Source organism: Hippopotamus amphibius, chromosome 2, assembly GCF_030028045.1.
Source record: "Hippopotamus amphibius kiboko isolate mHipAmp2 chromosome 2, mHipAmp2.hap2, whole genome shotgun sequence".
Taxonomy (NCBI): Eukaryota; Metazoa; Chordata; class Mammalia; order Artiodactyla; family Hippopotamidae; genus Hippopotamus; species Hippopotamus amphibius.
The window spans coordinates 38,558,793-38,583,856 of record NC_080187.1 but is presented as its reverse complement, the minus strand read 5'-3'; the positions used below and the strand labels follow the sequence as shown (position 1 = coordinate 38,583,856).

General features: G+C 41.4%; 1 protein-coding gene and 1 pseudogene across 4 annotated transcripts in view; one reads left to right on the top strand and one right to left on the bottom strand.

Annotated features, from left to right (window-relative positions):
* Positions 1 to 12,579: 12,579 nt before the first annotated feature.
* LOC130844313 (tubulin alpha-1 chain-like) lies at positions 12,580 to 14,003 on the bottom strand (annotated as a pseudogene).
* A 10,030-nt stretch (positions 14,004 to 24,033) lies between these two features.
* Positions 24,034 to 25,064, top strand: part of UNC13B (unc-13 homolog B) — a 228,275-nt gene continuing 227,244 nt past the window's right edge. For 3 of the 4 annotated variants that reach the window (XM_057723632.1, XM_057723631.1, XM_057723628.1), the window contains exon 1: positions 24,077 to 24,404. In XM_057723632.1, the coding sequence (XP_057579615.1) occupies positions 24,383 to 24,404 (22 nt within the window). In that variant the 5' untranslated portion in view covers positions 24,077 to 24,382. Of the gene's footprint in view, positions 24,405 to 25,064 lie in introns of all 4 variants that reach the window. The other variant, XM_057723630.1, reaches the window with a different exon arrangement.

The window sequence follows — 25,064 nt, the reverse complement described above, 5'->3', positions numbered from 1 at the left end:
TTTTCTTTTCCACAAAGAACTTTTATTGAGATACAGTTAACATACAATAAACTGCATATATTTAGAGTGTACAATTTGGTTTTTTTTCTTATTAGTAATGTATATATGGCAATCCCAATCTCCCAATTCATTCCCCCCCCCCCCCCCCCCAGAGAGGTTTTATTATAAGGAGTTGGCTTACAGGATTATGGACGCTGACAAGTCCCAAGATCTGTAGCTGTCAAGCTGGAGACCCAGGAGAACTGATGGTATAGTTCCAGTTCCAGTCCAAGGGCCTGAGAACCATGAAAGCTGACAGTGTAGTTCCATTCTGAAAGCCAGCAGGCTGAAGACCCAGGAATGTTTCAGTTCGAGTCCACAGGCAGGAAAAAAGACCAGCATCCCAGCTCGAAGGAAGTCAGAGAGAAATTCTCTTATTCAGTCCTTTTGTTTATTCAGGACTTCAAATGATTAGATGATGACCACCCACATTAGAAAGAGTGATCTGCTTTACTCAGCCTACCTATTCAAATGTTGATTTCATCCAGAAACATACTTACAGACACATCCAGAATAACGTTTGACCAAATTTTTGGGTACCCTGTGGCCCAGTTAAGTTGACACATAAAATTAACCATCATGGGTATTTATAGGCATGTGAAAAAAGAATGCTAGAATAAGACTTTAGTTTGGATATAAAAGTAGTTAATGTCTACAGGACAATAACACCATAATCTTTTTTTTAAAGAACTTTTATTGAGATACAGTTAACATACAATAAACTGCATATATTTATTTATTTATTTTTAAATTTTTTATTTTATTATTTTTTACAATAAACTGCATATATTTGGAGTGTACAATTTGGTATCCCAATCTCCCAATTCATTCCCGCCCAATCCTCCCCTCTTTCCCCACTTGGTGTCTGTATGTTTGTTCTCTACATCTGTGTCTCTATTTCTGCCTTGCAAACCAGTTGATTTGTACCATTTTTCTATATTCCACACATATGTGTTAATATACGATATTTGTTTTTCTCTTTCTGACTCACTTCACTCTGTATGACAGTCTCTAGGTCCATCCATGTCTCTACAAATGTCCCAGTTTCATTGCTTTTTACAACTGAGTAATAGTCCATTGTATATATATACCACATCTTTTTTATCCTTTCATCTTTTGATGGACATTTAGGTTGCTTCCATGTCCTGGCTTTTGTAAATAGTGCTGCAATGAACATTGGAGTGCATGTGTCTTTTTGAATTCTGGTGTTCTCTGGGTATATGCCCAGCAGTGGGATTGCTGGGTCATATGGTAACTCTATTTTTAGTTTTGCAAGGAACCTCCATACTGTTCTCCATAGTGGCTGTATCAATTTACATTCCCACCAACAGTGCAAGAGTGTTCCCTTTTCTCCACACCCTCTCCTGCATTTACTGTTTGTAGATTTTCTGATGATGCCCATTCTAACCAGTGTGAGGTGATACCTCATTGTAGTTTTGATTTGCATTTCTCTAATAATTAGTGATGTTGAGCAGCTTTTCATGTGCCTCTTGGGCATCTGTATGTCTTCTTTGAAGAAATGCCTATTTAGGTCTTCTGCCCATTTTTGGATTGGGTTGTTTGTTTTTTTGATATTGAGCTGGATGAACTGTTTATATATTTTGGAGATTAGTCCTTTGTCTGTTGATTCATTTGCAAATATTTTCTCCCATTCTGAGGGTTGTCTTCTCATCTTGCTTATAGTTTCCTTTGCTGTGCAGAAGCTTTGAAGTTTCATTAGGTCCCACTTATTTATTTCTGTTTTTATTTCCATTACTCTAGGGGGTGGATCACAAAAGATGTTGCTGTTATTTACGTCGAAGAGTGTTCTTCCTCTGTTTTCCTCTAGGAGTTTTATAGTGTCTGGCCTTACATTTAGGTCTTTAATCCATTTTGAGTTTATTTTTGTGTATGGTGTTAAAGAGTGTTCTAATTTCATTCTTTTACATGTAGCTGACCAATTTTCCCAGCACCACTTATTGAAGAGGCTGCCTTTTCTCCATTGTATATCCTTGCCACCTTTGTCACAGACTAGTTGACCGTAGTTTATCTCTGGGCTTTCAATCCTGTTCCATTGATCTATATTTCTGTTTCTGTGCCAGTACCATACTGTCTTGATTACTGTAGCCTTGTAGTATAGCCTGAAGTCAGGAAGCCTCATTCCACCAACTCCATCTTTCCTTCTCAAGATTGCTTTGGCTATTCGGGGTCTTTTGCATTTTCATACAAATCGTAAAATTTCTTGTTCTAGTTCTGTGAAAAATGCCATTGGTAATTTGATCGGGATTGCATTGAATCTGTAAATTGCTTTGGGTAGTATAGTCACTTTCACCATGTTGATTCTTCCTATCTAAGAACATGGTATGTCCCTCCATCTGTTTGTGTCGTCTTTGATTTCTTTCAGTAGTGTCTTATAGTTTTCTGAGTACAGGTCTTTTACCTCCTTAGTTAGGTTTATTCCTAGGTATTTTATTCTTTTTGTTGCAATGGTGAATGGGATTGTTTCCTTAATTTCTCTTTCTGATTTTTCATTGTTAGTGTATACAAATGCAAGAGATTTCTGTGTGTTAATGTTGTATCCTGCAACTTTACCAAATTCATTGATTAGCTCAAGTAGTTTTCTGGTGGCATCTTTAGGATTTTCTATGTATAGTATCATGTCATCTGCCAACACTGACAGTTTTACTTCTTCTTTTCCAGTTTGGATTCCTTTTATTTCTTTTTCTTCTCTGATTGCTGTGGCAAGGACTTCCAAAACTATGTTGAATAGTAGTGGTGAGAGTGGGCATCCTTGTCTTGTTCCTGATCTTAGGGGAAATGCTTCCAGTTTTTCACCATTGGGAATGATGTTTGCTGTGGGTTTGTCATATATGGCCTTTATTATGTTGATTTAGGTTCCCTCTATGCCCACCTTCTGGAGAGTTTTTCTCATAAATGGGTGTTGAATTTTGTCAAAAGCTTTTTCTGCATCTATTGAGATGATCATGTGGTTTTTATCCTTCAATTTGTTAATATGGTGTATCACATTAATTGATTTGTGTATATTGAAGAATCCTTGCATTCCAGGGATAAACCCCACTTGATCATGGTGTATGATCCTTTTAATGTGTGGTTGGATTTTGTTGGCTAGTATTTTGTTGAGGATTTTTGCATCTAAATTCATCAGTGATATTGGTCTGTAACTTTCTTTTTTTGTAGTATCTTTTTCTGGTTTAGGTATCAGGGTGATGGTGGCCTCATAGAATGAGTTTGGGAGTGTTCCTTCCTCTGCAATGTTTTGGAAGAGTTCAAGAAGGGTGGGTGTTAGCTCTTCTCTACATGGTTGATAAAATTCACCTGTGAATCCATCTGGTCCTGGACTTTTGTTTCTTGGGAGATTTTTAATCACAGTTTCAACTTCATTCCTTGTGATTGGTCTGTTCATATTTTCTATTTCTCCCTGATTCAGTCTTGGAAGGTTATACCTTTCTAAGAATCTGTCCATTTCATCCAGGTTGTCCATTTTATTGGCATATAATTGCTTGTAGTAGTCTTTTATCGTGCTTTTTATTTCTACAGTGTTGTAACTTCTCCTGTTTCCTTTCTAATTTTATTGATTTGCGTCCTCTCCCTCTTTTCCTTGATGAGTCTTGCTAGAGGTTTATTGCTTTTATGTATCTTCTCAAAGAACCAGCTTTTAGTTTTATTGATTTTTGCTATTGTTTTCTTCATTTCTATTTCATTTATTTCTGCTTTGATCTTTATGATTTCTCTCCGTCTACTAACTTTGGGTTTTGTTTGCTCATCTTTCTCTAGTTTCTTTAGGTGTAAGGTTAGATTGTTTATTTGGGATGTTTCTTGTTTCTTGAGGTAGGATTGTATTGCTATAAACATCCCTCTTAGAACTGCCTTTGCTGCATCCCATAGGTTTTGGATCATTGTGTTTTCATTGTCATTTGTCTGTAGGTATTTCTTGATTTCCTCTTTGATTTCTTCAGTGATTTCTTGGTTATTTAGTAGTGTATTGTTTAGCCTCCATGTGTTTGTGTTTTTTACAGTTTTTTTTCCTGTAATTGATTTCTAATCTCATAGCATTATGGTCAGAAAAGATGCTTGATATGATTTCAATTTTCTTGAATTTACCAAGGCCTGATTTATGACCCAAAATGTGATCTATCCTGGAGAATGTTCCATGTGCACTTGAGAAGACCATGTAATCTGCTGTTTTTGGATGTAATGTCCTATAGATATCTATTACATCAAGCTGTTTTATTGTGTCATTTAAAGCTTGTGTTTCCTTATTAATTTTCTGTCTGGATGATCTGTCCCTTGGTGTAAATGGGGTGTTAAAGTCCCCCACTATGATTGTGTTACTGTTGATTTCCTCTTTCATAGTTGTTAGCATTTGCCTTATGTATTGAGGTGCTCCTGTATTGGGTGCATATATATTTATAATTGTTATCTCCTCTTCTTGGATGGATCCCTCGATCTTTATGTAGTGTCCTTTCTTGTCTCTTGTAACATTTTTTATTTTAAAGTCTATTTTATCTGATATGAGTATTGATACTCCAGCTTTCTTTTGATTTTCATTTGCATGGAATATCTTTCTCCATCCCCTCGCTTTCAGTCTGTATGTGTCCCTAGGTCTGAAGTGGGTCTCTTGTAGACAGCATATATATGGGTCCTGTTTTTGTATCCATTCAGCCAGTCTGTGTCTTTTGGTTGGTTCATTAGTCCATTTACATTCAAGGTAATTATCGATATGTATGCTCCTATTACCATTTTCTTAATTGTTTTGGTTTTGTTTTTGTAGGTCCTTTTCTTCTCTTGTGTTTCCCACTTAGAGAAGTTCCTTTAGCATTTGTTGTAGGGCTGGTTTGGTGGTGCTGAATTCTCTTAGCTGTTGCTTGTCTGTAAAGCTTTTGATTTCTCCATCAAATCTGAATGAGATCCTTGCTGGGTAGAGTATTCTTGGTTGTAGGTTCTTCCCTTTCATCACTTGAAATATATCATGCCACTCCCTTCTGGCTTGCAGAGTTTCTGCTGAGAAATCAGCTGTTAACCTTATGGGAGTTCCCTTGTATGTTATTTGTCTTTTTTCCCTTGTTGCTTTTAATAACATTTCTCTGTCTTTAATTTTTGTCAATTTGACTACTATATGTCTTGGCGTGTTTCTCCTTGGATTTATCCTGCCTGGGACTCTCTGTGCTTCCTGGACTTGGGTAGCTCTTTCCTTTCCCATGCTGGGGAAGTTTTCAACTAGAATCTCTTCCAATATTTTCTCAGGTCCTTTCTCTCTCTCTTCTCCTTCTGGGACCCCTATAAGGCAAATGTTGGTGCATTTAACATTGTCCCAGAGGTCTCTTAGGCTGTCTTCAGTTCTTTTCATTCTTTTTTCTTTATTCTTTTCTGCATCACTGATTCTCACCATTCTATCTTCCAGGTCACTTATTTGCCCTTCTGCCTCCGTTAATCTGCTATTGGTTCCTTCTAGTGTATTTTTCATTTCCGTTATTGTGTTGCATATCTCTGTTTGTTTGTTCTTTAATTCTTCTAGATCTTTGGTAAACTTTTCTTGCAACTTTTCGATCTTTGCATCCAATCTTTCTTCAAAGTCCTGGATCATCTTCACCATCATTATTCTGAATTCTTTTTCCAGAAGAGTGCCTATCTCCTCTTCATTTCGTTGTTTTTCTGGCATTTTATCTTGTCCCTTCATCTGGTACAAAGTCTTTTGCCTTTTCATTTTCTCTGTCTTTCTGTGGCTGTGGTTTTCAGTTCCACAAGATGAAATACTGCTGATACTGCTTGATTCTGTTGTCTGCCCTCTTATGGAGGAATCTATCTAGGAGGCTCGTGGGTGCTTCCTGATGGGAGGGACTGATGGTGGGTTGGGCTGGGTGGGCGGAGCTCAGTAAAACTTTAATCTGATTTGGTGGCCGGAGCTCAGTGACACCGTAATCTGCTTGTCTGCCAGTGGGTGGGGCTTTGTTCACATCTTGTTGGATGTTTGGCCTGAGGTGACCCAGCACTGGAGCTTACAGGCTCTTTCGTGGGGCTAATGGCAGACTCTAGGGGGGCTCAGGCCAATAAGCACTTCCCAGAACCCCTGCTCCCAGTGCCCCTGTCTCCTTGGTGAGCCACAGCTGCCCCCCACCTCTGCAGGCAACCCTCCAACACCAGCAGGTAGGTCTGGTTCAGTCTCCCATGGGGTCCCTGCTCCTTCCTCCTGGGTCCTGGTGAGCACACTTTTTTGTGTGCCCTCCAAGAGTAGAGTCTCCATTTCCCCCAGTCCTGTGGAGGTCCTGCAATCAAATCCCACTGACTTTCAAAGTCTGATTCTCTGGGGATTCCTCCTCCCGTTGCTGGACCCCCAGGTTAGGAAGCTTGACATGGGGCTCAGAACCCTCACTTTAGTGGGTGGACTTCTGTGGTATAAGTATTCTCCAGCTTGTAAGTCACCCACCCAGCATTTATGGGATTTGATTTTAACGCGATTGCGCTTCTCCTACCATCTCACTGCGGCTTCTCCTTTGTCTTTGGATGTGGGGTGTTGTTTTTTTTTTGGTGAGTTCCAGTGTCTTTCTGTCGATGATTGTTCAGCAGTTAGTTGTAATTCCAGTGCTTTTGCAAGAGGGAGTGAGCGCACATCCTCCTACTCCACCATCTTGATTCCTCTCCTGAACACCATAACCTTTTATACTAATCAGAAATCCTTTGCATCATTGCTAGACAAAAATCTATAGGTTAACATATGACTTCACAGAGTTAGCCTTTAATCAATAATAGATGATGAGTAGAGCAAAAGTTTGTTGCCTGGATGATTAACTTTTGGCTGCCAACGCTCTCTGTTCTTTGCAGCATTTCCAAGTTTTGGATGATGTTTATTAACAAAACAATCCTCTCCCCCTTTCTTCTGCAGTGTCTGTTTCTTAAAAAGCAAGCGTTCATGATATGTGGTCTGTTTCTGGACCCTCTGTTTTATGGGTTTATTTGTCCATCCTTGCACCATTATCTCACTTTCTTAATTACTGTCTTGATATTCTCTAACTTTAAGATTGTAAGACTATATTGACTATTCTTTTTTTTTTAAATCTTTTTGGCTGTGTTGGATCGTTGTTGCCTCGCATGGGCTTTCTCTAGTTACAGCGGCCAGGGGTTGGGGGTGGGGGGGCTACTCTTCGTTGGGGTGCACAGGCTTCTCATTGTGGTAGCACACTGATCTTTTATAACAAAACATTCAAGGAGATTTACTTTGCCAAGTAGAGTTTCTGGCATTCCAAAGGTTTTGAATTTTCACATGCTGAGTTTGAGGTACCTGAGTGGTATTCTGGTAGAGATATCTAGCAAGTTATTAGACATATGGATCTAAGGCTGAGGAGAGCAGTCTGAACTAAAGATATAGATTTGGAACCTATTGACATATAGATAGCAGATCTCTGTGGGCAAGCTTTAGAGTTTGTGGAGGAAGAAAAACATAGGCTGTATATAGAGACTTGGGACTCTACTTCATATCTATATTATATAGTTTGAGGAAGAAGATGAGCCTGAGGAACAGATTGAGGTGGAAGAGGGCCCTAGAGTTTGCATATACATGTGTTGGGGTCGGGGCCTGTCTTGGTTTGTGACAGAGAGTTCCTCATGGTACCTTGACCACTGGGCAGGGCTTTGCCGGTCCTAAGTTCCTTCTCCTTACCACCTGCCCCTGCCAACTTACCCCCACCCACTTACTCCCCCTCTCCCCACCATCGCTAAATCTTTGTGTATTTTGGCTCTCAGAATCAGTAACTGTTCTCTTTTGGCCGGTTGAGGTTGACTGTCTCCAGACACTGAGTTTGCCCATCTGTCAAGGTTCATAAAGATTGGAATTGAATTTGGACTTTCTTTTAGGATTGTCTCCTACTATACCCTTTGTCCTTGGCAGCATTCTACACTGTGAATTAGTCTTCAGCCCCTGATAGTCATTCCCTCTCCTTTTGTTCACATTGCTAGGCCTGAGTTTTGTCAAACTCCTGGGAGCCTTTGGCTCAAAAGACAGATGTTTTAGGAAATTCCCTGGTGAGCCAGTGCTTAGGACTCCATGCTTTCACTGCAGGGGGCCCAGGTTCTATCCCTGGTGGGGGAACTAAGATCCCTACAAGCCGCTCAAAAAAAAAAAGGACAGATGTTTTGTATAGTCTATTTGCAGCTTGTTCCTTTAGAGAAGGAGAGATTGTGTAAACTTTTGTCTGTATGCACAGGGGCTACTTAAATAGCCTTCCTGCTTTTATAGATATAATCTCGGTGATGAAACAAACTTTCCCTATCTCAGTTGAAATTGAGATGGTAGTGGGGTCACTGTTTCCTTTGAGATTGAATAAAATTGCATCTAGCCCCTTACTTCATATTCAGTGGGAGATCTAGTGCCATTCTGGAGCCTTCTGTGAATTCTAGAATTGGGGAGGACCTTGGTTTCTCATGACCATTCTTGGCCTAGAGTCCTTGGCCCTTGCTGAATTTGTAATTCACTGGTGTTTCACCTCCCTCAGCTGATCTTTCTTGTTTTTTCTAACCTAGACATGGAATTCTTTTTTCCCCCCAAAACCTCTCATGGGAACTATTTGTGAATGGCAGGCCTTACTGAAGCTTTGGGGGTAATGTAAAAAAGCTTCTACCCTAATAACTTAAAATTGAATATTTGAACATCCCCTTTCCTTAAATATTCTTAAAAGGTCTTCAACCATCTCAGGATATGTTTTTGACCCTCTCTCACATTCCTACCCACATCTCTCTATTCACAGTGCTTTCTTAAGCCAAACAAATTTTCCATACCCATACTCTCTTCTGGGAGTTTATATTTGCATATCAAAAGGCTTATTGTTATAAAGACAGAAACCCTTAAAGAAAACCTTAGGCCCCCTGACCCTAATCCTGAAGGGGTATGTTCTTTTTTGGTAAGGAAAATAAATTAGCAGATCATTGAATCATTATTCACTGTTTTAAAACAAGTTACTTTAAGATCTGTGTGCCTCCTTTCCCAGAAGATAGGCCATATATTGTAATAACAAAAAAGAACATTTAATATTTACAAATTGTTGAGAGTCCTTTATTGTAGAGATAATGCTGATTTGCTTTTTCTCTTTCTGTTAAAGAATACTGTAGTTTCTCAAATGAAGTATGAGAATTGTAAGTGTAGGTCACTAAAGAGACCTCAGTTTTACCTCACTAGAGATTGTAAAAGGCCTGAGGGCACCTAACATCTGCCCTGCTATCCTTTCCCCTGATTCGGTAGTATAGGCCACTAGTCTGCAGGGCCCAGGCTGCAAGCACACTCTTTGGGAGACTGTTTGCCTCCCAACTGCAGGAAACATCAATTTAGGATCCAAAATCGTTTGGACAGTTAAAGAATCCTTTAGTGATCACTGGTACTCCCACTGCAAAGAAATGTTTGATTGTAGTAGCTAAAGAAATATATCCAAAGAAAATAAAAATTTATCTATTCACATTTTGGTGAGAACATTTGCTTGGAGAGTTGAGGACTTTGGAAGTTTAAGGATAAATGAAAATAATTTTCTCTATTTATAAAGGGCAAAGGGACAATTTACCCTCTCCCCCTTTCTTAGGATGTTTTCTTGGAGACATGGTAAATATGAGTCTTTAACCTTGGGAATAAAGATAAATCTCTCTAGAGATTCAAGTCTAGTCTCCATTTTTTTATAATATAGAGGTATCTCCTAGGTTGTGGACCAAATGATCTCTAGATATTTAAACAAGTGTCTCTTTGGAGATGTATAGGAGATTATTAAGAGGTGAAGCCTCTTGTCTCTTGAGAGGATATTGTTCTTTCTTCTGCTTTGCTATGTAAATTATATGAGATTTTATCCTAATTTTGCAGTCATTTTGAGGCTACCTTATGTTGCAGGAAAATGGAGAAGAGGATGGTCATGTCCCAGGTCTTGGGTGAGTTCCTGGGACGGGCCACCAAGTGAGCGTCCTTGGCTTCGCTCAGGAAAGAATTCAAGAGTGAGCCATAGTTAAGTGAAAGTGGATTTATTTAGAGAGATACACATTCTATAGGGAGAATGTGGTCCCCCTCAGAAAGTGAGAGAGGCCCAGGGCTGTGGGGGTGGTTCGTTTTTATGGGCTGGGTAATTTCATAAACTAACAAGTGGGATGATTATTCCAACTATTTGGGGAAAGGGGTGGGGATTTCCAGGAATTGGGCCACTGCCCATTTTCTGGCCTTTTATGATCAGCCTCAGAACTGTCATGGCACTGGTGGGTTTGTCATTTAGCATATGCTAGTATATTACAGTGAGTATATAATGAGGCTCAAGATTTATTGGAAGTCAAATCTTCCACCATCTTGGGCCTAGTTGGTTCTAACTAATTTTTGTTGTATCCTCAATGGCTGTGTCATTCTTTTAATGGTTGTGCCCTCCCCCTTCCCCCCTATTTCAGTTACATGTGTGTAATCTGCTAGTGCTCACTAAATAATAGAGTATGTTCTCTTACTCTTCTGTATTGGCAGGAAGGGGTCTTTTTGCTAGCAGGAATGTTTTATTTCCCCAATAAGAGCAACAACATAGCCAATTTAAAAACAAAGCATGGGGGGGGGGGGCAAAGGGGAAGCTGGGACGAAGTCAGAGAGTAGCATTGACGTATATACACTACCAAATGTAAAATAGATAGCTAGTGGGAAGTTGCTGCATAACATAGGGAGATAAACTCGATGATGGGTGATGACTTAGAGGGCTGGGATAGGGAGGGTAGGAGGGAGTCGTGGGAGGGAGGGGATATGCGGATGTATGTATAAAACAGCTGATTCACTTTGGTGTACCTGAAAAACTGACACAGCAGTGTAAAGCAATTATATTCCAATAAAGAGCTTTAAAATAAATAAATAAATACAAAGCAAATTATTTCAAGCTGTTTTCCTTTTAATTAATTAATTAATTAATTTGGCTACATTAGGTCTTTTTTGTTAAATTAAGAATTTATTGGCAGCATTGGGTCTTCCTTGCTGCATGCTGGTTTTCTCTAGTTGTGGCAAGCGGGGGCTACTCTTCATTGTGGTGCTCGGGCTTCTCATTGTGTGGCTTCTCTTGTTGTGGAGCATGGGCTCTACGTGCATGGGCTTCAGTAGTTGCACCATGCAGGCTCTAGAGTGCAGGCTCAGTAGTTGTGGTGCACGGGCTTAGTTGCCCTGCAGCATGTGGGATCTTAGTTCCCTGACCAGGGATTGAACCTGCGTCCCCTGCATTGGAAGGAGGATCCTTAACCATTGGACCACCAGGGAATTTCCTCAAGCTGTTTTCCTTGGTGTGTCCATATTACCAACACTGTTCAGTTGTTTTTTATTTAACAAGTCAATGATAAATTTGAAGTGACTGTATTGTCCTCTATGAATAGTCTGCATGAAACAATTACAGGTAAAATTACAGGTAAAAATGTTTTCAAGGAAGTTGAGAACACACTGATTCAGTTCAACCTAAAGTAGAATCTGCTAAGATGTGTTACAACTGATGTTGGTGAAAATATATGTGAAGCAGAAAAAAGACTTAGTTCAAAAAATTTACAAGACTTATGAAAATGTAACATGTTTAAAGTGTATGGTTTTTGATTGCAGAAAGTACTTTGCAGAAAATATGTGACTTTATCATGTGTTATTAAACTAGTAACGTCAGCAGTTGATGTCATTCGCTCTCATAAAGTTAACTATTATCAGTTCCTTCGTTTCTTTTTTTGTCAGAAATAGAAGCTGGATATCTTGATTTGCCCTACCACACAGCAATTTGATGACTTAGCAGTGGTAAAGTTTTATTAAAATTTTTTGAGCAAATATCAAGAGGAGAATGTCATAGAATTTTTTTTCATAGAATTTTATAAATATTTACCAAGCAATGAATATGTTCAATTAAATCACATGCTCATGGACTAATATCAGTATATGGCAATACCTTTCTGTGTGAAAAGACAGATGAGATACATAAAATCTCATTACAGATCAGCATTAGCAGGTGAACATTTGCAATTGATTTTTTTTGAATATATGTTATGCTTTATTTTACATTAAAGACATATAGATCCAGCATAAAAGAAAATCTATTCTTTAATAAAACTAGGGTTTCAAATAAATCACACATCAGAAGGGGAAAAAGCAAAATTTAGTTTACCTGCATTGTTTTTGTAACAGGCTCTTGGAATCCTTTGGTACATTATTAAAACATTTATTATATGCAGATTTCCAGGAAAGTACAAACAAATCAGAACAAATTTGTTTTCCCCCTTAGGACAGAGCAAGCTCTGAAGAACGTATTTCTTTTGTGATTCTATGCACTCTGGATTTGCAATTGATTTTGATGATACTTTGAACCCCAATGAAGCAAAAGGTATACTCCCCAAAAGAAATTCATTTTTCCCATTAGTAGACCTATATTACCAAAAATTGTGTTTGATTACTATTATTTTGTTTTGAATGTTATCAATAAAAATTGTGGAAATTTGTTCTCTCTCCTGTTATATAAGTACCAACATAATAGCCTCAATTTTGCTTTTTTTGGCCCATAAAGGCTAAATATTTACAATTTAGTCAGAAAGCTTTTACTCCTGTAAGCTAATGCTGAAGCTGAAGTCCTGAGTATGACATGCTGCAGGGCTGAAAGGAATGGTAATTCCTTTCTCCTTTTCTCCTTCTTCCTCTCCCTCTCTTTCAACAGAATCCACACCAACCTCCTCATAATCCTTCTCTAGGGCAGCCGTGTCCTCACAAGCCTCAGAAAACTCTCCATCCTCCATGCCCTCACCCACGTACCAGTGAATAAAGGCACGCTTGCATACATCAGGTCAAACTTGTGGTCCAGGCAAACCCAGGCCTCAGCAATGGCTGTGGTGTTGTTCAGCATGCACACAGCTCGCTGTACTTTGGCCAAGTCTCCACCAGGTACCACAGTGGGAGGCTGGTAATTAATTCCGACTTTGAAGCCAGTGGGGCACCAGTCCACAAACTGGATGCTACGCTTGGTCTTGATGGTGGCAATGGCAGCATTGACGTCTTTGGGAACCATGTCGCCACAGTACAACAGACAGGAAGCCATGTATTTGCCATGGTGAGGGTCGCCTTTCACCATCTGGTTGGCTGGCTCAAAGCAAGCATTGGTAATCTCTGCTACAGAAAGCTGTACCTGGTAGGCTTTCTCAGCAGAGATGACAGGGGCATATGTGGCCAGAGGGAAGTGGATGTGGGGATAGGGCACCAGGTTGGTCTGGAATTCTGTCAGATCAACATTCAGGGCTCCGTCAAACCTTGGGGAAGCAGTGATGGAGGACACAATCTGGCTCATGAGGTGGTTAAGATTCATGTAGGTTTGGTGCTCAATATTGAGGTTTCTATGACGGATGTCATAGATGGCCTCATTGTCTACCATGAAGGCACAATCAGAGTGCTCCAGGGTGGTGTGGGTGGTGAGGTTAGAGTTGTAGGACTCAGCTGCAACTGTGGAAACCTGAGGGGCTGGGTAAATGGAGAGCTCCAGCTTGGACTTCTTGCCATAATCGACAGAGAGACATTCCATCAGCAGGGAGGTGAACCCAGAACCAGTCCCCCCACCAAACCTGTGGAAAACCAGGAAGCCCTGAAGACCTGTGCACTGGTCGGTCAATTTCCGAATTCGGTCCAAGACAAGGTCGATGATCTCCTTGCCAATGGTGTAGTGACCTCAGGCATAGTTATTGGCAGCATTTTCCTTGCCTATGATGAGCTGCTCAGGGTGGAAAAGCTGGCGGTAGGTGCCAGTGCAAACTTCATCAATGACCGTGGGTTCCAGGTCTACAAACACTGCCCTGGGCACATGCTTTCCAGTGCCTGTCTCACTGAAGAAGGTGTTGAAGGAGTCATCTCCTTCCTCAATGATCTTGTCACTTGGCATCTGGCCATTGGGCTGGATGCCATGTTCCAGGCAGCAGAGCTCCGAGCAGGCATTTCCGATCTGGACACCAGCCTGGCCAATGTGGATGGAGATGCACTCACGCACGGTGGCTACGGATCAGCAGGCGCAGACAACAGGAGTAGACACGGAGTCCCGGTTACTGTCCCCAACAAGCTAAGAGGTGAGGTAAGGAATGCATTTACTGTATATCCTTTACAGAAAAAGTTTGCTGGTCTCTGCTCTAGGCAATGTCCAGTACTAAAACTGAAAGTACGCCCAATAATTTCTTTTGCTTGTTTCGAAGTCTTGGATAATTTTTTTCCAATAGAGAGTAACACACATCTTTTCTTTCATGAAGATTATCTTTGATACAGGGAAACCAGGAAATAAAAATGGATAATAGATAATTAAGGGAGTACTATGATGAAAATAAGGTGATTTGATAAAGATGATGTGATAGAGGGGTGGTAGGGATGCAATTAGATTTGATGGCCAGTGAAGGCATTAACCTATAGGTTAAGCCTGAATGACAAGAAGGGGCCAAATGGGCAAAGATCTCGGGGAAGACTGTACTGGCATTGGGAATAATAATTCCTGCAGAATTATTAAGGCAAGAATGGATTTGGTGCTTTTAAGGGAAATAAAGAAGGCCAGTGTGGTTAGACCAAGTTAATAAGTGAGCTATAGGGAGAGGGCTGGCAGTACCCAGCCCAGGTCTCACATGTGATTCCTTCATCTATCATGAGGCCTTGCCCCAGGTTCCAAGAATAATTAATCTTATTTGCAAAGGGTCTTATCTTCATGCTTTCATATTTGCTATCTTTTTAAACTTAGAGTGGTCCTACAATGGCGACCATGTGACTGAAACTCAGCAGCAAGCTTTAAAAAAATTTTTTTTATTAATTAATTAATTTAATTTATTTATTGGCTGCGTTGGGTCTTTGTTGCTGTGTGCAGGCTTTCTACAGTTGTGGCGAGCAGGGGAGCAGGGGCTACTCTTTGTTGCAGTATGTGGGCTTCCCAATGCTGTGGCTTCTCTTATTGTGGATCACGGGCTCTAGGCACACGGGCTTCAGTAGTTGTGGCACATGGCCTCAGTAATTGTGGCTCATGGGCTTAGTTGCTCCGATGCATGCCGGATCTTCCTGGACCAGGGCTCGAACCCATGTTCCCTGCACCTAGCAGGCAGATTCTTAACCACTGTGCCACGAGGGAAGTCCCTCAGAAGCTTATTTTGTAGTTACTTTTCTAGTTATTTTCACTCTCTATACCTAATATTCCTACCTGAGGATGCATTAGATGATCTCTGAAGTCCACCCCAGCTCTGACATCTGGTACACTATAGATAGTATGTAATAATAGAACTGGGGAGACTGGTATAGTGCTTATTCTGCTATTTCATTCTGTTCCTTTGTCATGACATCCTGGGGGAGAGTGGACAGATAAGGAGCCTTGAAAACTTGGCTAAAGTGAGTTTTAGGGATCATTTGTGGATTCTCATTATCCAAGCAATTTCGTTCTTCCTAGACTTAAGCTCATGAAGAGAGCTATGTATCTCTGTCTGTTCTTGAAAGTAAAAGTGAGTCCGTGTTTGGTAAGTTAAAAAAAAAAAAACCCAACTTCTTAAGTATTTACAGTTTTAAAACCTCTAAGTACATACACACAAATAACCCCCTTCTTCACCCTAACTATGATTATAGCATTTTTCACAATCTGTTTATCCCCAGACTGCATTCTTTGAAGGACTGTCTTGTTCCTTTTTGTACCTATAGCACCACATGTAGTACTTAATAGATGCTCAATAAATTTTTCTTGAATGCATGAACCCCTACATCTCTTGTATGGCCTCCTCTTTGATATTTATCCATTTGTGTAAGGTAACAGTGTTACTCATAAATAGATATTCAGTAAATACTTGATAGGAATGAATTTATTGGAATTCTTTGAATTGTTGAGCATTCTGATTTTCAGATTTCACTATTTAGATAATCCTTGTACAAATGTCTTTTTGCACAGGGTTTTCCTTATTTATTTGAATTCTTTTCATGGAGTATATTCCCACAAGTGGAATTTTATTCATTTGACAATATTCACTCAGTTCCAAACAAGCCAGGCAAAGCCATGGGTTTTAAGCATGGGAGTAAAATTTCTACTCTAGTTTTGCTGCTTTGGGATTTATAACTTTTCTCTTACTTTGCTAATTTTATATGTTGAAAGTTATTTGTTGGCTGTTTTACTTATTTATTTTTTAAGCTCTTTATTGGAGTATAATTGCTTTACACTGTTGTGCCAGTTTCTGCTGTACAACAAAGTGAATCAGCTGTATTTATACATATATCCCGATATCCCCTCCCTCCCGTGACTCCTTCCCACCCTCCCTATTCCACCCCTCTAAGTCATCATCGAGTTGATCTCCCTGTGTTATGCAGCAGCTTCCCACTAGCTGTCTATTTTACATTTATTAGTGTATATATGTCAATGGTACTCTCTGACTTCGTCCCAGCTTCCCCTTTGCCCCCCACCCCGTGTCCTGAAGTCCGTTCTCTACATCTGCATCTTTATTCGTGTGTTGGCTGTTTTAATTTGCAGTTTCTTTTGGATTTGTTGTAGGTTAATGAATCTTCTCCTAAATGTCAGACATTTTAAAGAAGTGTGTACAATGTATTACCTTTACTTCTTTTTATTTTATTTTATTTTAATTTATTTGTTGCCTACGTTGGGTCTTTGTTGCTGCACATGGGCTTTCTCTAGTTGCTGTGAGTGGGGGCTACTCTTCATTGTGGTGCACGGGCTTCTCATTGTAGTGGCTTCTCTTGTTGCAGAGCACGGGCCCTAGGCGCGTGGACTTCAATAGTTGCGGCACATGGGCTCAATAGTCGTGGCTCACAGGCTCTAGAGCACAGGCTCAATAGTTGTGGCGCACGGGCTTAGCTGCTCCGCGGCATGTGGAATCTTCCCAGGACAGGGTTCGAACCCATGTCCCCTGCATTGGCAGGTGGATTCTTTACCACTGAGCCACCTAGGAAGTCCTACCTTTACTTCTTTTACTCATCACTTTTCAGCACAGATTCAGTCTCTGCCTTTGAAACCTTTCAAAGTTCACCTGTTATATTAGTCATGATTCTTAGTTGCAAACTAGCATTCTAGCTAGTTTAAGAAGAAAAAATTTGGGATTATTGGGAAGTTCATTTACTCTCTGGGAGGCCTGGAGGCTAAGCAGTCAAGAGCAAGAAGTACCCAAATTATACCACAGAACTGCACCAGTAAGACCCCACTGTGCGACAAATGTCACAGATGTCAATTACTTAGATCAGACCATCTAACGCTACTGACTCTGAAAGTTGGAGGCCCAGACACTGCCTTCTCCAGAAAATGTATCCCATAGGGCAGCTGCTTCCTCATGCTGGCTTCTTCTGTTTTGAAGCCTGAGGTGGGGGAAGGAATCCATTGGGAAACTGGGAAAATGAATTTCTAGGTCCTAGAAAAGTGTCAACCATAATGTGTTTAGAGATATTGGGAGGCTCCCAAAATGACAGTTGTCTACCATAGCAATGATCTCAAATTGCCAAATTCAAAGGGCTTTACCCAGGCCTCAAAATCTCTGCAGCATAACAAGAAGACAAATAGCCTAGTTAAAAATGGGCAAAATACTTGAATAGGAGGCATTCACCAAAGAAGATATATAAATGGTTAAGAAGCATATGAAAAGATCCCCCTCATTATTTTGCCTTTAGGGAAATGCAAATTAATATCATGAGATCCCACTACATACATACACATCTAAAATGGCTACAATAAAAAACACAGGTAATACCAAGTGTTGGTATGGATATGGAGAAACTGGGATCATTATACATTGCTGGTGGGAATGAAATATGGTGTAACTACCTTGAAAAATCTGACAGTCTTATGTCCACACAGACCTATATGTGATTATTCATGAAAGCATTGTTCTTAATAGCCCCAAGCTGGAAACAACTCAAATGTCCATCAAATGGTGAATAGAGAAACAAAATTCTATCCATGCAATGGAATGTCATTCATCAATAAAAAGGATGAAGTATTGATAAATGTTGCAAAATGGATAAACCTTAAAAACATTATATTAAGTGAATGAAGCCAGATACAAAAGACATAGGTTTTTGTGTCATTGTATAGCTCCATTTATATGAAATGTACAGAAAAGCAAATCTGTGACTGAATCAGGTCTGGCTGCTTGCTGCTCAAAAATCAATACTCAAGAGAGGGAAATGTTGGTAGAAAGGAAAGTTGCTTTTAATCAGAATGCCAGTAATCTGGGGAGATGGTGGATTCAGTGTCCCCCAAAAACCACCTCTGAAGATTCTGCTCAGCCATGAAAATTTTTAAAGAGAAAAAGGGAAGTAATCTCAGTTAATCATTGAGATGGGGGTCAGAGTCTTTGCTGTCCCCCACTGTGTGCAGGCTTGTCCTGCAGTCCTGTAGTTGCTACTTTGTTCAAACAGTTTGTTCATACAGTTTGTTCACGAGATTACTGAAGGGAAAGCTAGAGAAGAGATCTGGTCATCTCTTAATTACTTATTTTTCATTTCTATTTCTTTGATCTACGGAAAGAACCAACAGGTTAGGCAAGGTATTGTGTGATCAAAATATTCTAAAGGTGTGCTAGGGCCGAAGTTGAGTAGAGCGTGGGGGTGCCTGGTTTAAGGTTAATGACAAGACAAAAGGGCCTTCTGCAGAGAGCTCTTTCCTGCCAAAAGCTGTTTACAAATCTGTACAGAGTGAGAGTAGACTAGTGATTGCTTGAGGTTGCAGATGGGAGCAGAGAATGACTGCAGATGAGTACAAGGGAACTTCTGGGGGGGGGGGGTGGGCAATGGAAATATTCCAAAACTGGATTGTGGTGGGACTTCTGTGGTGGTGCAGTGGTTAAGAATCCACCTGCCAATGCAGGGGACACAGGTTCAACCCCTGGTCCTGGAAGATCCCACATGCCGTGGAGCAACTAAGCCTGTGCGCCACAACTATTGAGCCTGTGCTCTAGAGCCCATGCACTACAATTACTGAGCCAGCGTGCCACAACTACTGAGCCTGAGTGCTGCAACTACTGAAGCCCACGAGCCACAATGAAGAGTAGGCCCCACTCACCACAACCAGAGAAAGCCCGTTGGCAGCAACGAAGACCCAACACAGCCAAAAAATAATAAATAAATACGTAATTATTAAAAAAAACAGGAAACAAAAAACAAAATTGGATTGTGGTAATGTTTGTGCAACTCTGAAAAGTTACTAAAATCATTGGATTTAAAGCAAGTGGATTTTATGATATGTAAATTATATCTCAATAAAGCTGTTGAAATCTCTGCAGCATTCAGTGATATTTAGTAATGACAAAATTCTCTTGTTGGCCAAACTCTAGCTGGGCTCCTCTGAGCCCTCCTCTTGACTTGTCCTCAACCTCAGCCTATAAACCCTGAAAAAACACTAACATATTTTCTGACAGCTCAGCATTGCATCCCTAAGGATGACTCTAGCCTCTCTTAAAGCACTTGGCTGAGAAAACTCAAGGCTGCCAAAAAAACTTACTGTTTGTTTCAGCCAACACCTAAAGATAGGGCCCCTGTCTCCCAGTCTCTGTGGGAGGGTAGGAGCCTGACTTCAATAAGCACCAGTTAGCAAACCCAGATGGGTTTTGCATGGACCAGTCCCCTCCATTCCCACATCTTGTAATATTTCACTTCTCTGAATCTACTGAGCCCAACCCCCCAACTTCCTCCCTATTCCGTTGTTCTCCCAGTCATCTCTGTACAAATTGAAGTTGAGTTCAGTTCAGTCTATCCTCCCTATTGCAATAGTATATTACTGATTGAAATCTGTCCTTACCACTTTGATTAGTATCCAGCTTTATCGTTGACAATAACAAATCCTTTTATTATTTATTTATTTATTTATTTTATTTTTGGCTGTCTTGGGTCTTCGTTGCTGTGCACAGGCTTTCTTTAGTTGTGGCGAGTGGGGGCTACTCTTTGTTGTGGTGCATGGGCTTCTCAGTGCGTAAGCTTCTCTTGTTGTGGAGCATGGGCTAGGCTTCAGTAGTAGCATGGGAGTGGGCTTCAGTAGTTGCAGCACATGGGATCCGTAGCTGTGGCTCTCAGGCTCTAGAGCTCAGGCTCAGTAGTTGTGGCACAGGGGCTTAGTTGCTCTGCAACATGTGGGATCTTCCTGGTCGAGGGCTTGAACCCATTTCCCCTGCATTGGCAGGTGGATTCTTAACCACTGTGTCACCGGGGAAGTCCAGACAATAATTAATCCTTAAAACATTCTCACTCATTCATTCATTCATTCATTCATTTATTCTAGTCAACAAATCTTTTGGGGGCATCTTTGCCAGATGTGCTGTGTGTCACAGAAAAATAGAGAAAACATTCTTTGCTGTTGAGTCGTGCTGAGTTGAAAGAAAAGACAGGTATGCAATAACTCTTCAATAAGATAAGATTTATAATAGAAGTATATACAGTTGGTTTGCTTACTCTCCTGTTTTCCCTCTCTGACCATTCCGTTCCTGTCTCTTCTTCCTGCTCCTGGTACGTGTTCTCTGTAAGCCGACCTTTGTTCCCTTCTCATTCTGTAGTCTCCTGGCAACGTTATATCGCCAACTCTCAAGCTCTTTGCAGCTTCTTCTTAAATACCTGCACAGATTTAATGCTTTCATTTCCTGATTTGTTTGTGCTACTTATTTTCTGTGTATAGAATGCCCTTTCTTCCATCTTTGCATGTCTAGTCCTATCTATATTTTGAGATCCATCTCCTCTATATGCTACTTCCCTTGTGAAGCCTGTCTTGATTCCTTCCATAGCTTCTGCTCAATTCCTCTAGTACTTGAAAGACGATATAGCATTATGGCTAACTTCTTGAGCTCTGGTTAGAGATACAGCTGGGTTTGCATTCTGGCTTTGCCTCATTTTCTTTATCAAGAAAATAGGGATTAAAATAGTTATATCTTTATTGATTGAAATCTCTATCTATAGCCTGAACTGCTCTCTCAGGGTCAATTATGCATCACCTACTGGCTAATGGGTATATCTGAAGGTTATCCCAGGCAATCTCAAACTTAATGTGTGTCAAGGGAAACACATCTTTCTCCCAAAAACTACATTAACTGTACCATCATCTTTCTAGACCATCTGTCTTTTTATTTATTTATTTATTTATTTATTTATTTACTTTTTATTTTTAGGGTCATACCATGTGGCTTGTGGGATCTTAGTTCCTCACCCAGGGATTGAACTCAGGCCCTTGGCAGTGAAAGTACAGAATCCTAACTACTGAACTGCTGGGGGATTCCCCAATCTGACTTTAAAATCTCTCCTTTGGGGACTTCCTAGGTGGTGCAGTGGTTAAGAATCCACCTGCCAATGCAAGGGACATGGGTTCGATCCCTGCCCCAGGAAGATCCTACATGCCATGGAGCAACTAAGCCCATGTGCCACAACTATTGAGCCTGCACTGTAGAGCCTGTGAGCCACAACTATTGAGCCCATGTGCTGCAACTACTGAAGCCCATGCACCTAAAGCCTGTGCTCCGCAACAAGAGAAGCCAACACAATGAGAAGTCCAGGCACCACAATGAAGAGTAGCTCCTGCTGGCAACTACAGAAAGCCCGTGTGCCACAACGAAGATCCAATGTGGACAATAAATAAATAAATAAATAGATTTATTAAGAAAAAAAATCTCTCCTTTGCCTACTCACTCAGTTGTTGGCTACACAAGAAAGGATATTCTCTACTATATTCATAGTCATTGTGTGCCAAATTCTATCACCTTTGGCTCTTTAACACTGAGGGAAGTGTTAGGGGGATTATCCCTTTCTTTCCCCTTCAGTTCCATATTTACTGCCCTAGTGTAGTTCCTCCTCATTATCTTTCATAGATCTTTCCTATAACCTTATAAACTATTTAAGGGTAGGAACTATGATTTGTTACTTTTGTATCCTCTCTCTATGCCTGACGAAAGGTATTTAATAAATATTTGTTGAACTGAGTTATTTATTTATTTATTTATTGCTGCACCATGTGGCACATGGGATCTTAGTTCCCCCACCAGGGATTGAACCCGTGCCCTGTGCAGTGGGAGTGCAGAGTCTTAACCACTGGACCACCAGGGAAATCCCGAGTTCAGTTATTCATATTAAATTGCTCTGTGAAGACATTGGGAAACATTTCCCAAAAGATATGGAACTTACAAGAAGGGTAAACTTTTAACGACTTTGGAGCATGACTTAAAGATGGTCATAAAGTTGGTTAGAGGGTTCCCCTGCAACAGCGTTTTTACTCTGCTCCTTCTGCCAGAGAGTTCCCAAAAAGACAGCAGCAATGCCAGCCCTGGGTATTCTGGCTTCATTGTCTTGAGATTTTTGGGTTTCCTTTATTACTTACTTTCTTTGATCCCTCTCTCCTTCCTTCTCATTTCCTGGATCTCAAAGTATTAGCTCTTAGCTACCTGCCAGCTAATGCTAAGTGCGAATTCCACTCAAATGCTGAAGAACTTTCAAGTACTGTACTGGAAAAAGTAACGAAGACAGTGGGACAAGAAGGCTCTGGCTTTTTATCTCTGTTTGTGTTGCTTCTGAAGATATCCTTACCTTGCTGATGAATGTAACTGGTCCTGGTCAAGTGCCTAGAGAGCAGAGGACCTTAGTGTAGGACAGCTGGGCTAAATAGCTAGCTATTTCAACCTCCAGCAGCCCAGAGAATGCCCATTGTTTTTAGCGTTAGGCATCTTTATTGACTAGGCTGGCTGAGTTGCCCTGTTCAAAATCTTTCTCAGGGTATTTCTCCAAATTTGGACAAACATGGGATAGGTCAAGTCTTTCTTTCTCCAGGTTCCTACTTATAGCATTTGGAGTGTCGCTCTCTCCAAATGCTATATTCCAGTGAGAGGAATCATATGCTAGCTAGGTTTGTTTTTGGAGGGCAAAGACCCTGTTAGATTAATATAGACCCTCCCTGGGTCTGACAGGCAGAATCCAACTGGGCCAAGGGCTTGCAAGCATGGAAACTTGAGCTGGGCTATTGAAGACTTAGAAAGCACCTAGTCTAATGGTGCTCAGTCCTGGCATCACATTAGAATCATCTGGGAAGCATGTATTTATTTATTTATTTACTTACTTATTTATTTATTTATTTATTTATTTATTTATGTACAGCAAAGGAATGGGGAGCTTTTAAAAGACAGGATGCCTGAGCTGTACTGCAAACCAACTAAATCCAAATTTTGGGTTGGAGGAGGTGTTGGATCTGTACATCATACTATGTGCATTCCTGTTTTCTGCTCTGGTCTTTTTCACTTCCTCACATGTATGTACATCACCTTGCCAGAAGTCCTCAGTTTAAAATGACTGTCTTCTCTCCATCCTTCATTCAGCAAATATTTACGGACTGATCACTATATACTAGGCACTATATACTATATACAGACGTTGGAAATACAATGGAGAGCATGAAAAAAGGTCTAGATGAGAACTGAGGTCTCCAGACATTACTTTATGCTGTTTTTTTTTTTAAAGGAGGGTGAAATATTTGTTTAAAGTTTATTAGTATTTAAAAATTAACTATAGCCCATTCTTTATTGAGGTATAATTGACCTATAACATTCTATTAGTTTCAGGTGTACAACATAAGGATTCGATATTTGTATACATTGCAAAGTAATCGCCACAGTAAGTCTAGTTACCATCCATCACCAAAGTTACAAAAGTTTTTTTCTTGATTAAAGTCCAGTTTTTAAAATTGAAGTATAGTTGGTTTACAATATTGTGTTAGTTTCAGGTGTACAGCAAAGTGTGGCGCGATCTTGTTAAATTGCTACAGTAAGCTGTAAGGGACAGACTCTTTAAGGAAGTCGGATAGAAATTCTCCATGAGAAGAATCTGTTCTTGGGTGGAAGCCCCGCCCACGTGAGAGGGGCAAAAGGCTTCAACTCCCGCGTCGCACAGGTGAGCGGGAAGGCCGCCCCTCTCTGCCGTCAGCCTCGTTTGTGGGCGGAGCTGCCTTCATTCTTTCACTAAGGAAAGCGGAAGGGGACCCCGCCTCCTACGTAGCCATGAGGGGGGCGGGGTCGGCGGACTGGGCGTGAGTTGATTGGTTGGGAGGCGGGGCGCCACGGGTTGGCTCTGTCCCTGCGCTCGCCTGGATCCCGGGTGGAGTGAGGGGAGGGAGTCCCGGTCGCTCTTGCCTGCCGGCGATGGCGCCGTGGTGCCGCGCCCAGTCCCCCGCCTGCCGGCCGGTACTCACCATTCTTGGGAGCCCGCTCAGACGGTGAAAACTGGAGCGGGTCCGAGAGAGCGGTGGGACGCTGCCTGCGACGCGGACCATGAGGAGCGGCGAGACCCGTGGGGTCGATAGCGGGAACAGCCGCGGCACCTGCTGAGAGAAAAGAGGGAGCGGCCCGGCGCGGCGGCGGGGCTGGGGAGCGGCGGAGGCTCGCCGGCGCCTCGGCCATGTCGCTGCTCTGCGTGCGCGGTGAGTGCGCGGGCTGGGGAGGGAGGGCGGAGGTCGCCCTGGGGTCTCCACGAGCTTCCAGCGGGCGTCGGGTTACCACCTTTTGCAAACTTCACATCCCATCCGTGCCTCTGGGAACCATTATGTTAACTCATTTTTGAACATTTAAAGAGTTCTATTCACTCTCTCTTGTTTTTCCTCACGCTCCTGTGAGGGACTGTTAGCTCTCGGTTCAGGTGGCCATGTGACCGTGTTGTTGGCTGGCAGGCCCAGATCCTATTAAACAGTGTCTGGCGCTCTCCTCTAGCGAGAGTGGACCAGCTAGGGACCGAGGATAGTTGGTGTCTGTTCAAGGCGGGCAGCCGCCTAATCTTTTCTTCCTTTTCCCAGCACTGTAAAACCTCAGTCGGCTTAGTTGCAGGTTCTTTAAATCACGCTTTGAACGCGCAGTGGTAGAGCGGTCACATCCTTCCTTCCAGTGTATTTCTTAGCTTGCACCCCTCTGCTGCTCGTCTTTGTCCCCTGCTCCTCCTCTGTAGTCTAGGCTAACAATATGCTCATGTTCGACTTGGAAAGGTGTGTCAGCTTCTCCTTTCGGAGCAGAGCATAAGAAGTATAATTTATTTATTTACTTCTATCACAGTAACCAAAGGCGAAGTCCTTTATTGCTTTTCCAGTGAG